At 37.5% G+C, this 16929-nt stretch overlaps 1 protein-coding gene across 7 annotated transcripts in view; it reads left to right on the forward strand.

Annotated features, from left to right (window-relative positions):
* The first annotated feature begins 1075 nt into the window (after positions 1-1075).
* Positions 1076-16929, forward strand: part of RNF111 (ring finger protein 111) — a 93709-nt gene continuing 77855 nt past the window's right edge. For 3 of the 7 annotated variants that reach the window (XM_057722569.1, XM_057722571.1, XM_057722572.1), the window contains exons 1-2: positions 1080-1478; positions 2383-2429. In XM_057722569.1, coding sequence (XP_057578552.1) covers positions 1470-1478; positions 2383-2429 — 56 coding nt within the window. In that variant the 5' untranslated portion in view covers positions 1080-1469. Of the gene's footprint in view, positions 1479-2382; positions 2430-16929 lie in introns of all 7 variants that reach the window. The other 4 variants (XR_009051402.1, XR_009051403.1, XM_057722570.1 and 1 more) reach the window with 3 other exon arrangements.

Raw genomic sequence — 16929 nt, forward strand, 5'->3', positions numbered from 1 at the left:
ATTTAATCTCATACGAATCTCATGATGTTAGTTTATAGAGGAAACTGAAGTTTTTGTTTGTTTTTTAGATATGCTTTTATTCTAGTTTTTTAAAATTGAGGTATAATTGACATTTTCTTTCTTTTCTCCCTCCTTTTCTCTCTCCCTCCTTCTCTCTCTCCCTGCCTGCCTTCCTTCCTTTTTGGAAATAGAGATTTCCAAAAAGGGGATTTTTGGAAAAAAATTTAAAATATTTTCACTGGGATTTTTTTAAACAATTCGGATTTTAAATTTCAAAAACATTTAAAAAAATTTAAAATTTAAAAAATTTACTAGAATTTAAAAAAATTTAAAATTTTTTTTCAAATTCTTTTCCCATTTAGGTTATTACAGAATGTTGAGCAGAGTTCCCTGTGCTATACAGTAGGTCCTTGTTGGTCATCTATTTTAAACATAGCAGTGTATACTTGTCAACCCCAAACTCCCTAACTATCCCTCTCACCTTCTCTGCGGTAACCATAAATTCATTCTCTAGGTCTGGCATCACTGGGATTTGAAAGGAAGTTTGACTGATTCCTAAGCCTACATCCTTTTCCCCTTCACCCTCCTAATGCACATAATGAAGCATTTGCTATCTACTGCTTTTTAAAAAAAATAAGGTGTATGTGATTGTACACTTAGTTTCCAGGCTATTACCATTTTTGATCGGATCCTAGAAGCAAATTCACCTTGACGGTACCATGATTATCTATGTCATTGGCAAGTATGATTTGAGTATCATTTGCTGTGAAAGACACGTTTTTTGTTTGTTACCTTAAGCACAGTCAATTCTGTGGTTAGTTGTAACTTTTAGTTGTGAAAAAATTAGCCAAGATGTAGTCAGTATTTTGTTTAAATAGTGAACGCATTTCACCAACGAAAACAAAATAATGAGCTTTATGACATCGACGGGTTCCGCCAACAGACTGATAAAGCGAGCACAAAGGGGGAGGGCCCGCGAAGAGGGGGCGGGACGGTGAGAAACGAGAATCTGAGCAAGCGCAGAAACAAACAGATGTTAATGGAGGCGTGAAGGCTACTGCGCTCTCACTTTGCGAACTGTCGTAAAGCCCCGGAGTGTCGTGCTTGCTCGGTAGAGGAGGGATTGGCTAGGCGGCGGCGGCGGCCGGAGAGCAGCAGCAGCAGCGGCGGCGACGGTGGCGAGCGGTTCGATCTGCGCAGCATAGAAACGGCCGCAGCTTCGGGAAGGGAGTTCCCGTGGGACCAAATTAGGCATTCTGAACCCAAGCCGGGCCAGCTGGGCCGAACCAGGCGCTGCCGCTCGTACCGTTGTGGTGGCGGTGACAGACGCTGCTCTTGACTGTAGGGGCCTATCAGGCCAACATCCGAGGCGCAGATCTCTGGCTCTCGACGCATTCTCTTCCCCCCCATACATCTCCTGTCTTCCTTCCTGGGCCAGTGACTCCCGGAGCCTGGGAAGAGGGTGGCTGATGACTAAGGTGAGGGGGCCGGGGGGAGGGGAGCGATTGGAGGCCGCGCGTGCGCGCCGCGGGGGAGGGGCCGGGCTGCAGGGGAGAAAGAGGAAGGGCTGCGGCCGCGCGAGGCTGGGGTCGGCGGCCGGCCGCCTGCTGCGGGCGCAGTAGTGACTTGGGGTCTGGGTCTCCGCAGAGGATTTGATTGTGTCTGAGGAAAGCATTGGTCTGCAGACACACCCACCCCCCTCAGGAAGGGACTGTGGGTGGAGGGCTCTCTTTCCCTCTTTCGACCCTCCCTAGAGTCTTAGGACGGGGGCGGAGGGCTGAGGCGTGGGAGTGCGATTTGACAATGGAGTGATGAAGGTAACCCGCACCCGGGGTGTTGGAGGGCGCTAAGTCAGCCCCGACGGTTAGGGAGTTGCCTGCTTCTGTGATCAAGGAAACGCAGACCGCGGAACAGCAGAAATAGACGCGTCAGATTTTGTATAGAGTTGGTTGCTTGGTCATTAGAAAAGAAGCTTGATATTTTTATTATTGTGCTTAGAGAACTTAGAATCAGTAGCAGTGTTGTTGTGGACATATTTGTTCCGTGCTGCAGAAATAGAGGTTTGTCACCATAGTTCTTAAATAGATTATAGTAGATGTTTGCAGATAAGTTCTTAACTCAAGTCTAAGTTTTAACGTTTAAAAAATACCAGGAAGTATAGGGTATTCATTTAGTTTGTTCACGTTTGTAGTGTGGGGTGACTCCATTGTATTGCCTGCTTTCCTGTTTCTTGATTTACGTGCAGTATGAATTTAGAACTCTCTGGGGTGGTAAGATGCCAGCTGACATAGACTTCATTTTATAGTTCATAAAGCTTTTTGAACCTGACTTAATCCAAACTTTATTTCATTTGGTGTTTTATGTTTAATTTTCTTGTTTTAGGGACCTCTTCAACCAAAAAGAACAGACTGGGGAAAAGATAAGCTAAGGTTCCATTTCCTTTCCCATTTTTTTTTTTGTGTCATTACTTTCAAATGTTACTGTGTGATTTCGATATTACATAGAAGTTGTGTAGTACTGGTTTTACTAGGGTGAAAATTTACATTTTGATACTTTGTTACCATATGTTTTTTAGTAAAAACTTTCATGTCAGTGTAAAACAGGTTACTGCTATATGAAACAGTAGTGTTTGGTAGTGTTTATGAGGCAAAACAAGTAGGCTGAGAAAGAAACCCTTTCATTCTGAAAAGAATCTTAAACTTTTATTTTTAAAGCCTTGAATTATTTTACTTTCGTCAATCTCTTGTCATGTAACCTTGGACAAATTACATCCCTCTCCTGTGCATTTGTTTGCCTCTACAATTCAGAGTAGTATTCTACGAACTGGTGAGGGTATTTGTAAATTGGTCTGAACAATCTTGAAGGGAAACTGGGAAGAGTACAGTCTCTCCTTGATCATCGGGGTGCTGTATCTTACGTGTATGGATCCTTCTGTCACTTTTTCCCTTTTATTTGGTGTCTTTTGGTCACCTGTATGTTAGTTTTTTCACTGGAGTTGGTTTTTGAAGAAAGATATAGTAAAAATAATTTCATTTTGGTGAAAAAGGCCTTGTAGCGGAGGTTCCACCTTGACAAACTTCACTTCGGTACTCTGTAGATAATCGGAAAAAATTGCAGCACTGATCTTTAAGATAAGAGGTCAGCAATTTACTTGTTTAAAGCGAAGGAATAGTCAGCAGATATTCCTAAATAGTTATTTTCACTTTAAAATTTAAAATGTGGAATAAAAACCTCATTTAATCAAACCAATTAGATTTTTTTAGACGTTTCTTGTATTATTTTGTCAAAGAGGGGTTTCTGTAACGTGCTTTACTTAGAGCATAATTATATGTGCCCTTATTTTGACTTTTCCCCCAGTGGCTAGGATTTCAATAGGAAGAAAAAAGTGACAGTACTAAAAATGATGGTAAAGTATATTATAACTTGATATTAACATTCTGTGGGTGACAATATCTTATGAAAGAGTATAGGGCTAGTGACAGGAGATCTGGATTTTAGATCTAGCTTTGCTTGTTCGTTAGATCTGTGACTTTGTTGCTGACATCTATCTGGGGCTTTAGATCTCTCTCAACTGTTAAATGAGAAGTGTGGGATAGATAATTCTAGTTTTCTCTAGGTCCCAAGTGTAATGATTTGCATTTTTAGTTACGTGCTGTTGGTATTAATTGTATTCATCATGGTCCAGTCTCCAGAAAGAAATGCTATGCTGAGAGTATAAATTCCTTCATGGTGTGTGTACATTAGAGACGGGGGAAAACAAACAAACTACAATTGAGCCATGTTTGTTGTTCTAGATAATGCTTCTGTCCCGTTGTAGGTACTACTCATGATTAGCTCTCATATGATGCTAAAAATTGCAACTTTATTTTACTCCTGGTAATGTGCTTTAAATCATTCTGAATAATTTTTCTTTCAGAAACCTGTAATCATTGTTCAGTAAAAGTCCAGAAATACATTTGAATGCCTTACACCTCTTTTCTTTATTGGCTGCATCTCATAGTGTCTTGGTAATAGCTGTCCCGAGTTTCTGCAGGTACTCATTTATACCATGACATAAACAGTGAGCTACAAATGTTGAAAAACAAATACTAAACTGAACTTATATTTTAGATAGAGGCACTGCATTACTATTTAATCATTCTGTAAATATTTATTGTCTCATGTTCTTGGCATTATTCTTGGCCTTCAGTGAAGAAGGCACTCTGCCTTCATGGAGCGGACATTTTACTATGGGAAACAATAAACAATAGCTTTATGTAGTGGTAAGTGCCATGAAGAAAACAGGGGCATGTAATGGAGAGTGAATGAAAGTGGGGCTCTACTGTGCATTGAGAGGTTAGGAAGGGCCTCTTTTTAGAGGTAACATTTGATTTGCCATCAGTGATTAGAAAGAATCAGCCATAGTGACAATTTGGAAGAAGAGTGCTGCAAACAAAGGGAACCGTAAATGTATTAGATTGGGTTTGGTTCTGGAGAATCTACAAATGTGAATTAATTGGTTTGTTTGTTAGGCTTTTTCATAATTACTGATAGGCAATTGTAAAAAAGAAAGATTAAGAGTATTTATCTGTAGTAACCAAATGTGTTGACATTGTTTAAATCCTGATTCAAACTGATTGTAGAAAGTAATTTTTGAAGCACTTTGGAGGGAATCTGGGTGTGTATAGGTATTAGATGATATCAAGGAATTATTGTTAGTTTTATGTAAGAAAATGCTCATTTTTAGAGATGGAGACTGAAGAATGAGGAAGAGAAGTAAAATGTCTGGTATTTGTTTAAAAATACTTCAGAGCAAAAGAGGATGGGAGAGATGAGTTAGATGAAAGTGTGGAATTATCCTGATAATTGTTGTGTTAGAGTGATATGTGTAGTAATAATAATGTTCTCTCCATTTGTGACGTTTAACAAGTTCATATTTTAAAATGCATTTAAAATAATTTTTACTCTATTTAGATGTCTTCTCCTTTTCTTTCTCTTCCTCCCAATTTTGACAAAATGTAGATTTTTGTTCCTCTTTCTAAGCATTCATCATTTATTTGACAAATATGAGTACTGTATTTCAGGTACTGTGTTGGTGCTTGAGTTAAAACAAAGAGCAGGAGCTTAAAGCCTGCCTATGAGGAGCTTATAGTTTGCTGGATGAAGGGAGAGTCCCTCAGTGTGGACTGTGTTAACATGAAATCATTGATTTCTGTGTTTTCCTGAGAGTATACAGGTCAGCATCTTAGTGTTTATGTATTTACTTAAAAAATATTTTTCTTGGGACATCCCTAGCAGTGCAGTGGTTAAGACTCTGCGCTCCCACTGCAGGGGGCACAGGTTGGATCCCTGGTTGGGGAACTAAGATCCCACGTGCCACATGGCATAGCCAGAAAAAATTTTTTTTATTTTTCTAGAGAATTGAGAGTTTAAGAAGTTCTGTATGTGCTGTGTGCCCGTCTGAGTTACTGTTGTATTCATTTCCCTTATTCACATGTGCTATAGAGCATCAGAATAAGTCAGTTTTTTATTTTACCACCTTTTGATGTTGCAATTTACCTTTATTTAACTTTTTTATTTTGAAATAATTTCAAACAAAGAAAAGTTTAAAAAATGATACTGGGAATTCTTCAATATCCTCTAGTCAGATTTACCCATTTTTAAAATTTTGTTGCATTTGCTTTAATGCTCTTTTCTGAATCACTTGAAAGTAAATTGCATGTATTATGCCCTTGTCTCTAAATATTCACTGTGTATTGTATTCTTTTGCATTATCACAATACAGTTACCAGATTCAGGAAATGTAACATTGATAATATTGTATCGTTATCTAACCTATAGCCCCTATTGCACTTTTGTCAGTTTGTCTCAGTAATAGCATTTGTTTCTTTGTAACATTTTCCCCATAGGATCCAGGCCAGGTTTGCAAATTGCATTTAGTTGTCATATCTTTTCGGTCTTCTTTTATCTAGAACAGTGTCTTAGCCTTTCTCTCTCATTGTATTGACATTTTTGAAGAATACAGGCTATGTACTTCATAGAATATTCCTCCATTTGGATTTGTCTGATGTTTCCTCATAATTGTATTCAGATTATGCATCCCCAGCTGGGGATTTTGTATCTTTCTCTGAGTATTATATTGAAGTACATGTCATCAGTCTGCTCCTCATTGGTGATGTTTTTAGTTACCTGCTCACTGTGTTGTCTGGTTTCTTCACAGGAAACCAGAATGTATAGTTATTCACAGGAAAGTATATTTATTATTTTTCCCCTTGGACTTAATAAGCAACCTGTGAGGATAACTTTGAGATAGTGCAGGTATCCTGCTTCTAATCAGATCTGTATCTTCATCAAATTTCCCTCCTGGATTTTACATCCATTGATGATTCTTGCCTGTACTGATGTTTACATTGATGGTTGCAAAATGGTTATTTTTTGACTCTGTTTCTTTTATGTCAATAGGAATTCTTTTTTAATGAAGCATCCTTTTATCTATTTATTATCAATATGGACTTAGGTACTTCCTGTCTTACTCAGTGGGTTATGCTTTATTACTGCCTTTATTTATTTTGATGCTTAGATTGTCCCGGATTTGTCCAGTGGGAGCCTTTCTACCCTGGCTTCTGTCTTTTTGACATACTCTCATAATTTTTTTGGAGCCTTTCCTCTCTTTTTGCACAGCAAGATGTTCCAAGTTTAACATATCTTTTCTATCTCAGTCCTGGAATCAGCCATTCTCCAAGAAGCCCTGGGTCCTTATAGTGGGGAATCCACAATTTGTTTTTGAGTTATCTATTCATATATAGAAATAATATCTTCTTTTCTGGATCAGTACATCTTATGAGAAACTAAATTTAAATTAGACTTTGATAGTGGGTTTATATTTCTCTGAAGATTTTATGAAATAATTACATAAGATTCAGCAATTGTGTTTACCATAAAGCAGTTATTTTATTCTTTTCTTTTTCAAATACATAAATTCTGATTTGATCTTAATCACGATCAAGTGAAATAGAAGAAAAAAGATTATTTTATTTTATGTTACTTTGTGCGTGTGTGGATGTATGTGTGTGGGGAGGGTTTAACCACTTAATTGTTAAAAAATAATTTAAGGGTATATACTTAACTGTTTTTTTATTTTATTTTATTTTATTTTTTTTGGGGGTACACCAAGTTCAATCATCTTACTTAACTGTTTTTAAGTGAGTCATCAGACATTCTGGTCTGAGGAGACTGTTGCTTTTTAACTACCTTTTTAAATGAAAATGTTTTTATTATAATATAGAATAATATTTCATATGAGTGTAAACTCACTGGCACATTATTCCAGGCAGTTATTGTTACATCTTGGTATATTTCACAGCCATTTTCTCACCTGCACATAGATATTTGCCTTATTTGTTTTTTAAACTTTTAAATCTTTTTCCATGCAATATTTTGAATGATTTTTAATTTTGAACCAATTAACATCTGTACATGGTTTAAAAAGTTAGTTCCAAATGGATTATAGTGAAAAACAGCAGTCGCCTCTGCTACCCTCCCAATCTCCTAGTTCCACTTCCTAAGTGGGAGCACTTTCAGCTCTTAAAAAATTTTTTTTTAAAAATTTACCTTCATGCTTCTAAGTAATATACTTATATACCTACTTAGCCACTTTAGATGTCAATTTATGTTTTTTGTTTTTTTAAGTAATTATTTAATTTTTAAGATAAAATGCACATCAATACAAGGGATACCAAATTCACGGGGTACAAAGGGTATACAGGGAAACATAAGTCTCCTTGCCGTCTCTGGCTTCCTACCACCCAGTTCTTTTCCCTGGCGATATATTCTCTCTCCTTATTTTGTATGTATCTGCAGAGTAGCGATTCTCAAAGTGTGGTCTGTGGACTCTGGGGGGGGATCTTCAAATGTTTCAAATTATCTGTTGGTTTGAAACTATTTCATAATAATATTAACTTCTTCTTTGTTACTTAACTGTGTTGACATTTGCACTGATGATGCAAACAGTAATGGGTAAAACTGCGGGCCCTGCAATGCATGTCAATAAAGACAGTGACAAAAATGGTACTAACAGTCATATTCTTCATCGCGACACATTTACAGTTGGGAAAAAAAAACTGGTTTCACTTAAGAATGTCCTGCATGAAGCAGTAAAGCTTGTTAATTTTGTCAGTCTTGACCCTTGAGTACGTATTTTTTTTTTACTATTTCGTGTGACAAATTGAGAAGAATGTTATACGACACTTTTGCTGCATACCAAAGTATGATGCTTGTCTTGAAGAAAAATATTTGTGTGACTGAGTTATGAGTCAAACTAGCAAACTAGTTGCTTTTTTCATGGAACACTATTTTTACTTGAAAGAATGACAAACTATAGTTATTTAAACTTGGGTATTTGTACATATTTTCTCAGTAATAAATGAAGTGAGCCTGTCACTTCAGGGAAAGCAACCAACAAAATTTATTGCCAAGATAAAATTAAGCCAAAATTCTACTTTCAAGCAGAAAGTAGAATTTTGGAAAACATATCTGCCACTATGATCTTGGCAACTTCTCAGGACCTTGCTGATGAAATTGTTGGTGATATTAACAAATGTGATTTTCTTTTTCTTTGGTGCCTTAAAATGAAATGTGTCAGTGTTCGGAAGATGTGCATAACTCAGTGGGCCAACTTTTTTCAAAGGACCAATGATATTACAAAATCATGCTGTGAGTATAAGACCTATTTAAGTGCAAGATAGATCAATAGATTTTAAATGAAATAGTCTGAAAAGTTTCATTGGTATAGTTTCAGAGTCCACCTTGCAACTAACCATTACAGAATTACACCTGTTAAGTTTTGGCTTAATATCAAAGAAGAATAATATCCACACTTATCTGAAAAGGTTGTTAAAATAGTCCTCCTTTTATCAGCTACATATTCGTGTGAAGCTGGATTTTCATTTTAGATTGAATACAGAAGCAGATATAAGAATCCAGGTTTCTCTGTTAAAGAGATTTGCAAAAATGTACAGCAGTGCTACTCTTACTAATTCTTTTTTGGAAAATATGTTCATAAATGTTACTTATTAGCATGTAGTGGGTTTACATTTACTGTTTTTAAATAAAAAATTTTAAATCATTTTCCATTTTTCTTTTATAATACTATTACCAGTACATAAAACCTGCATAATAAAAGCTCTTTGGGTTCCTCAATTATTTTTTAAGAGTATAAAGGGGTTCACAAGTCAAAAAATTTGAAAATTGCAGCTATAACTGGGTAACCCAGAGGGTTAAGCAGTTTTAAGTGTTACCCTTTGATTGCTTATGGAAAAGGAGTTCACACTTCTCTCCTTTCTGTTTCTCCCAATATAGTTGTATCACAATTTTAGATTATTTTATTTTTTTTCAAAAACATACTTATTTCCTCTTTTATTACGTAAATATCAATTTAACCTTTTACTGTAGGAATATAAACATTTTAAGAGGATCTTTGTTATTTATACAAATTCACAGTCTAATGAATGTGATTCATTATGGATTTAATTGTGTTTTCTCTGAAATTACGTTCTGTAAAGACCTACATATAGTAGTGGATAAAACTCTATTTTAACCTCATAACCATCTTCCTGCCTGCCATTCCTCTGATAAACCATTATCCTTATTCTCCACTTGAGGAAATCTTACTTTTAAGGACCAGCTCTTAAACTTCTGTGATTCCTCCTCTAGAGTCAATAGCCTTCCCTTTTGTTTTTCCATGGTATTTGGTCCTTTTCTTATCTTGTAGCAGTTATTTCATTTTATTAAAACTTAAGTATTCCCCCACTGTGGAGGCTAAGTTCTGAAAGTCTCCATGATAAAGAGATGAAATTGTGGTTGAGTGACATAATAATCTTATGTAAAAATAAGGACTCAGAACTGAAGTCTTGAGTGAACATGTGAAAGCTCTCATAACTATACATTTAGTTTAAAAAGAGAGACCAAACCCAGCAATTGGTATAAGGATTAAGATCCAGGTGGTTGTGTCAGACCTTAGGCAAGTCATTTAACTTCTGTAGTCCTCAGTTCTCTGGAGATAATAGTTTTTAGTGAGGATAAAATGGAATAAAAACGTGGTGCATAATTCCTTGCAGGCTTTACCTGATCTGTCCCTTGATCAGCCCTGATCCCATTGTGTGCCATCTCCCTTTCTTCCCACTTCCCATCTTTCTATTCCTTGTACATGTTGGGCCTGTTCCGGCCACATGAGCATTCTGTTTCCCCTGCTAGGAACGCTCTTCCTCCAGAACTGTGTGGCTTGGCTGACTGTTGGCTGGTTCCTTCTCATGATTCATGTCTTTAGCTTTTTAGCGAGGAGACTGTTGATGGGTTAAACTTTACCATTTGTTTTATTTCCTTAAAAGCACATATTTTAAAAATTATCTTATTTGTCTACTCATGTCTTGTTTGTCCTCATTTGCATGCAATTTCCATAAGAGACTTTCTGCATTCTGTTCACTGCTGATCCCAGTGCCCACTGCCTAGAATGGTGCCCAGCTTATAATAGGCTCTCAATAAGTATTTATTGAATGACCACAATATGTAAGCAAATGGTAGCTAATGTATTATCAGTGATATTGTATCTTCTAAAAAGTTAATAAACTAGTGTAAAATTCATTTCTATTACCTGGGTGTTGTTTCCAGATCCTGATCTGACTCCAGATGCCTGGAATTATCCTGCTAGCACTGAACTGATCTTTCTGAAACCTTCTTCCTCGATTTGCATTTACCCACTTTATTCTAGTGTGAGTGAATATTTTTCCTTATTGGTAGCAGTTCTGGGTAGTAGATCTAAGGCCGGACTTATTTTTCAGTCGTCTTCCTTTATCTTGAACAAACTTTAATTGAAAAGATTTTTTTGTTTTCTCTCCGGTCGTCTTTGTTAATCATCAGTTGCCTTTTTTCAGTTGCCACTTTCTTCCCCAGCAGGAAGAAGTCATAGTTTATGTATACTGAAACCAGAATTCTGAAGATTGCCCAAAAAGTGTATGAGTAAATGTTTGTAGGCTAGACTTAACATATATGGGAATCCATATTAGGGTTGGGATTACTACATTTATCTGGAATATGAAATTCTTGGAAGAGGGTAGCATCTTAAATGTCTTTTATTTATTTACTTAAAAATATTTATTTATTTAGGCTGCACTGCATCTTCGTTGTAGCACATGAGCTCTTTGTTGTGACTTGTGGGCTCTTTGTTGTGGCATGTGGGCTTCTTAGTTGAGGCATGAGGAACTTCTTAGTTGTGGCATGCATGCAGGATCTAGTTCCCTGACAGGGATCGAATCTGGGGCACCCTGCATTTGGGAGCGATGTTGCCTTATCCACTGGACCACCAGGGAAGTCCCTTTAGTGCTTTTCTAAGTGTGGGAAGAGGCAAGAATCCAGGTTTGTAAGACTCTTGTCCTGAAAATATCTAACTATCTGAAGGCCAGTTCAGAATCAGCTGTATGTATACATAAATCCCCATATCCCCTCCCTCTTGAGCTTCCCTCCCAACCTCCCTGTCTCACCCCTTTAGGTCTTCACAGAGCATCAAGCTGATCTCCCTGTGCTCTGTAGCAGCTTCCCACTAGCTATCTGTTTTACATTTGGTAGTGTGTATATGTCAATACTACTCTCTCACTATGTCCCAGCTTCCCCCCATCCCCAGTGTCCTCAAGTCTGTTCTCTACGGCTGCATCTTTCTTCCTGACTTGCCACTAGCTTCATCTGTACCATTTTTCTAGATTCCATATATATGTATTAGCATGTGGTATTGCTTTTCTCTTTCTGATTTACTTCACTCTGTATAACAGACTCTGGGTCCATCTACCTTACTACAAATAGCTCAATTTCATTCGTTTTTATGGCTGAGTAATATTTCATTGTGTATATGTGCCACATCTTTACCCATTCATCTGTTAATAGACATTTAGGTTGCGTCCATGTTAACTATCTTTTAAACTATCACCTTGAGCAGTGACTGGTAGTAAAAAACTGAGAAAGGTTTATTGAATAAAGTGGCTGACATTAAGTATACTGGATAATAAATCCTTGGTTTCCTCAAACCAGTACCCTAGGATTATTTAATAGCTTTCTATTTTTGCTTTTTGCCACAAAGATTTTCACTTGCTGTCTGAATACACAGATTCAAGGGAGACAAAAATGTCATTTAGTCCAAAAAACCTTGGAAATCCCCAAAGTTGCCCATACAATATAAAATATAGACAGTCTCTAAAAGTCTTAACACATCCTATTTTTCCTTCAGTGTTGGAACAAATCACATTTCATTATTAAACACCAGATGAAGTAGTTGGTTGTGTTTGTGGTCCATGTTGTGGGAAAAATAAATGGTTCTACACATTAGAATCTGACAGCACAGCAAGGTGCTCATATCATGAGAGGCACATGGGAAGTGAGACCAACTAGAGAGTAGTAAAATATTACCTTTTTGTGTTCATTTTGGGCATACACTCATTGAGCAGAATAGCAGGCATGATCTACATGATTTAAATTATTTGTTTTCTTCATATAGTTAAATTTATATGAGTGTGCTCTCTATCCAGGGGTGTTCCATCCAGTTTTCAGTATGCCTTTACCTTTAGTCATTAGAATGTCAGTAACTCTTCTTGGTTTTTCTCTTATGACCCTTTTTCTCATTCTTTAGAACATACTCTTTTTTGGTATTTTTTTTTTAATTTTAATTTTTTATTTGTTACATTAAACTGCATATATTTAGAGTGTACAATTTGGTATTCCAATCTCCCAATTCATTCCCCCCCCCCCCAGCCCTTCCCGCTTTCCCCACTTGGTGTAGAACATACTCTTTAATAATTAATATTCTCCAGGTAAAATTTTTTTTTTTATTATTATTTTTTTGGGGGTACACCAAGTTCAGTCATCTGTTTTTATACACATATCCCCGTCAGGTAAAATATTTTGACCTAGATCACCTAGGTAGAGCAAAAGTTTTATCTAAGTACATTTCTTAGACTTCATTCAGGGAGAAATTGTTCCCTTGGACACTTTTGCTCAACATATTAGATCTTACATTCTCAAGGCAGCTGCCATCTTTTCTAATCTAAATTTCTGTTTTATTTTTATTTTGTTACCCCAGCCTTTGCTTTGGGGCTTTAACAATTCAGGGCTTTGGTTTGATCTATAAGAGGAATTTGAGATTTCTCTTGAATAAGACTAGCTTGAGGTGGGCGAACATACAGAATTGAAGGCCTGCGAAACCAAAAAAAAAAAAGGAAAAATTCATGGGGGGAGGATTGTGGACTTTTTTTTTGCCAGGAGGGTTTCTAAAAGCTAGTTGACTGTTTAGCTTTAAAAACAATAATAAAAGCCAGTATGTGCATACATTAGTTTGCTTAAAATTTACAACAGCCTTTTGAGGTAAGTATTTCTTTTTTTCAGATGAGGAAATTTAGGCAGAGAATGCTTAGTAATTTGATGAAGACTCACAGCAATGGTGGAATTGAAGGAATTTAAGTTCATTAGGTTTTGAGTCAACATGAGAAAGGAATTCCAAAATTGAGGAGCCTAGCTTGTATTTCTGTAATACCTTTAAAGAAAACAATAAGCTGTATTTTTATCTCCACTGGGCATGGCTTTTGTCAGAAGAGAAAGATGGTGATATTTTATTTAGATGGTATGACTAGGAGGGACTTAATTTTCCTGTGCTTTTTTTGTGTATTCCAGATTTTCTATAGTGAACATGTTTTTTTTTAAGAACTTTTATTGAGATGCAGTTAACAGACAATAAACAACATATATTTAGAGTGTACAATTTGGTATCCCAATCTCCCAATTCATTCCCTCCCAGACCTTCCCGCTTTCCCCACTTGGTGTCCATGTGTTTGTTCTCTACACCTGTGTCTCTATTTCTGCCTTGCATTTCCTCTTTCATAGTTGTTAGCATTTGCCTTATGTATTGAGGTGCTCCTATATTGGGTGCATATATATTTAAAATTGTTATCTCCTCTTCTTGGATGGATCCCTTGATCTTTATGTAGTGTCCTTTCTTGTCTCTTGTAACATTTTTTATTTTAAAGTCTATTTTATCTGATACGAGTATTGCTACTCCAGCTTTCTTTTGATTTCCATTTGCATGGAATATCTTTTTTCATCCCCTCACTTTCCGTCTCTGTATGTGTGCCTAGGTCTGAAGTGGGTCTCTTGTAGACAGCGTATACATGGGTCTTGTTTTTGTATCCATTCAGCCAGCCTGTGTCTTTTGGTTGGGGCATTTAGTCCATTTACATTCAAGGTAATTATCGATATGTATGTTCCTATTACCATTTTCTTAATTGTTTTGTTGTTGTTTTTGTAGGTCCTTTTCTTCTCTTGTTTCCTGCTTAGAGAAGTTCCTTTAGCATTTGTTGTAGGGCTGGTTTGGTGGTGCTGAATTCTCTTAGCTGTTGCTTGTCTGTAAAGCTTTTGATTTCTCCGTTGAATCTGAATGAGATCCTTGCTGAGTAGAGTATTCTTGGTTGTAGGTTCTTCCCTTTCATCACTTGAAATATGTCATGCCACTCCCTTCTGGCTTGCAGAGTTTCTGCTGAGAAATCAGCTGTTAACCTGATGGCAGTTCCCTTGTATGTTATTTGTCGTTTTTCCCTTGTTGCTTTTAATAGCTTTTCTCTGTCTTTCATTTTTGTCAACTTGACTACTATATGTCTTGGTGTGTTTCTCCTTGTGTTTATCCTGCCTGGGACTCTCTGCGCTTCCTGGACTTGGGTAGCTATTTCCTTTCCCATGTTAGGGACGTTTTCAACTATAATCTCTTCCAGTATTTTCTCGGGTCCTTTCTCTCTCTCTTCTCCTTCTGGGACCCCTATAATGCGAATGTTGGTGCGTTTAACACTGTCCCAGAGGTCTCTTAGGCTGTCTTCAGTTCTTTTCATTCTTTATTCTTTTCTGCATCTGTGATTATCACCGTTCTGTCTTCCAGGTCACTTATTCACCCTTCTGCCTCAGTTAATCTGCTATTGGTTCCTTCTAGTGTATTTTTCATTTCTGTTATTGTGTTGCATATCTCTGTTTGTTTGTTCTTTAATTCTTCTAGGTCTTTGGTAAACTTTTCGATCTTTGCATCCAGTCTTTTTTCAAAGTCCTGGATCATCTACGCTGTCATTATTCTGAATTCTTTTTCTGTAAGGGTGCCTATCTCCTCTTCATTTAGTTGTTTTTCTGGGGTTTTATCCTGTCCCTTCATCTGGTACAAAGTCCTCTGCTTTTTCATTTTCTCTATCTTTCTGTGGCTGTGGTTTTCAGTTCCACAAGACGAAATACTGCTGACACTGCTTGATACTGCTGTCTGCCCTCTTGTGGAGGAAGCTATCTAGGAGGCTCGTGAGTGCTTCCTGATGGGAGGGACTGATGGTGGGTAGGGCTGGGTGGGCGAAGCTCAGTAAGGCTTTAATCCAGTTTGGTGGGCAAGCTCAGTAAAACTTTAATCTGCTTGTCTGCTAATGGGTGGGCTGTGTTCCCACCTTGTTGGTTGTTTGGCCTGAGGCTACCTAGCCCTGGAGCTTACAGGCTCTTTGGTGGGGCTAATGGCAGACTCTGGGAGGGCTCACACCAATGAGCACTTCCCAGAACCCCTGCTGCCAGTGCCCCCGTCTCCTCGGTGAGCCACAGCTTCCCCCCACCCCTGCAGGCAACCCTCCAACACCAGCAGGTAGGTCTGGTTCAGTCTCCTATGGGATCACTGCTCCTTCCCCCTGGGTCCTGGTGAGCACACTTTTTTGTGTGCCCTCCAAGAGTGGAGTCTCTGTTTCCCCCAGTCCTGTGGAGGTCCTGCAATCAAATCCCACTGGCTCTCAGAGTCTGATTCTCTGGGAATTTCTCCTCCTGTTGCTGGACTCCCAGGTTGGGAAGCCTGATGTGGAGCTCAGAACCCTCCCTTTAGTGGGTGGACTTCTGCAGTATAACTGTTCTCCAGTTTGTGAGTCACCCACCCAGCATTTATGGGATTTGATTTTAACGCGATTGCACCCCTCCTACCTTCTCATTGGGGCTTCTCCTTTGTCTCTGGATGTGGGGTGTCTTTTTTGGTGAGTTCCAGTGTCTTTCTGTCGATGATTGTTCAGCAGTTAGTTGTAATTCCAGTGCTCTTGCAAGAGGGAGTGAACGCACCTATAGTGAACATATTTTAAAAGTCAATTTGAGTATAATTTATATAAAGTATAAGGCACATGTTTTACTGTACTGTTCAGTGAGTTTTGGCAAATATATACATCCAGGTAACCAACACCTCAATCAGGACATAAAACATTCCATCACCTTAGAAAGTTCTTTCTTGCTCCTTTGCTGTAAGTAATCCCTTTCTCATGTCCCAGGCAACCACTGATCTGATTTTTGACATCATGGATTAGTTTTGTTTGTTCTAGAACCTCATATACATTTGAATCATATAATATTACTTTTTGTGTCTGGCTTCTCTTGCTCATCAAATACTTTCTCTCTAGCATTTCTTTGTGAAATATTTCAAACATATAGAAGTTGAAAGAATTGTACAGCAAACACCCATTTCCCTATCACCCAGATTCTACAATCACCAATTTGCTTTTTTGCTTTATCACATATCATTCCATCTATTCATTCCTCTAACCATTCATCAGTCAAGCTTATTTGTGTGTGTGATATTTTGTTTGTTTGGCTTTGTATTTCAAATCCAATTGCAGGCATCAGTGCATTTTACCTCTTAAACTCAGCTTGCATGTCATTTATTAAATAGAATTGAATGTTTACAGTTCTTTGTTTTTGAAGTAAAGTTTACATGCAGTGAAATGCACAAATCTTAAGTGTACCATTTAAGTTTTGCCAAATGTATATACATTTGTGTAACCCAAATCCTTATGAAGAGATAGAACATTAACATCACCTCAGAAGAGTTCCCTCATGAGCTTCCTATTCAATTCTATCCCCCTGTCCTTTGTA

Source organism: Hippopotamus amphibius, chromosome 2 (genome assembly GCF_030028045.1).
Source record: "Hippopotamus amphibius kiboko isolate mHipAmp2 chromosome 2, mHipAmp2.hap2, whole genome shotgun sequence".
Classification (NCBI taxonomy): Eukaryota; Metazoa; Chordata; class Mammalia; order Artiodactyla; family Hippopotamidae; genus Hippopotamus; species Hippopotamus amphibius.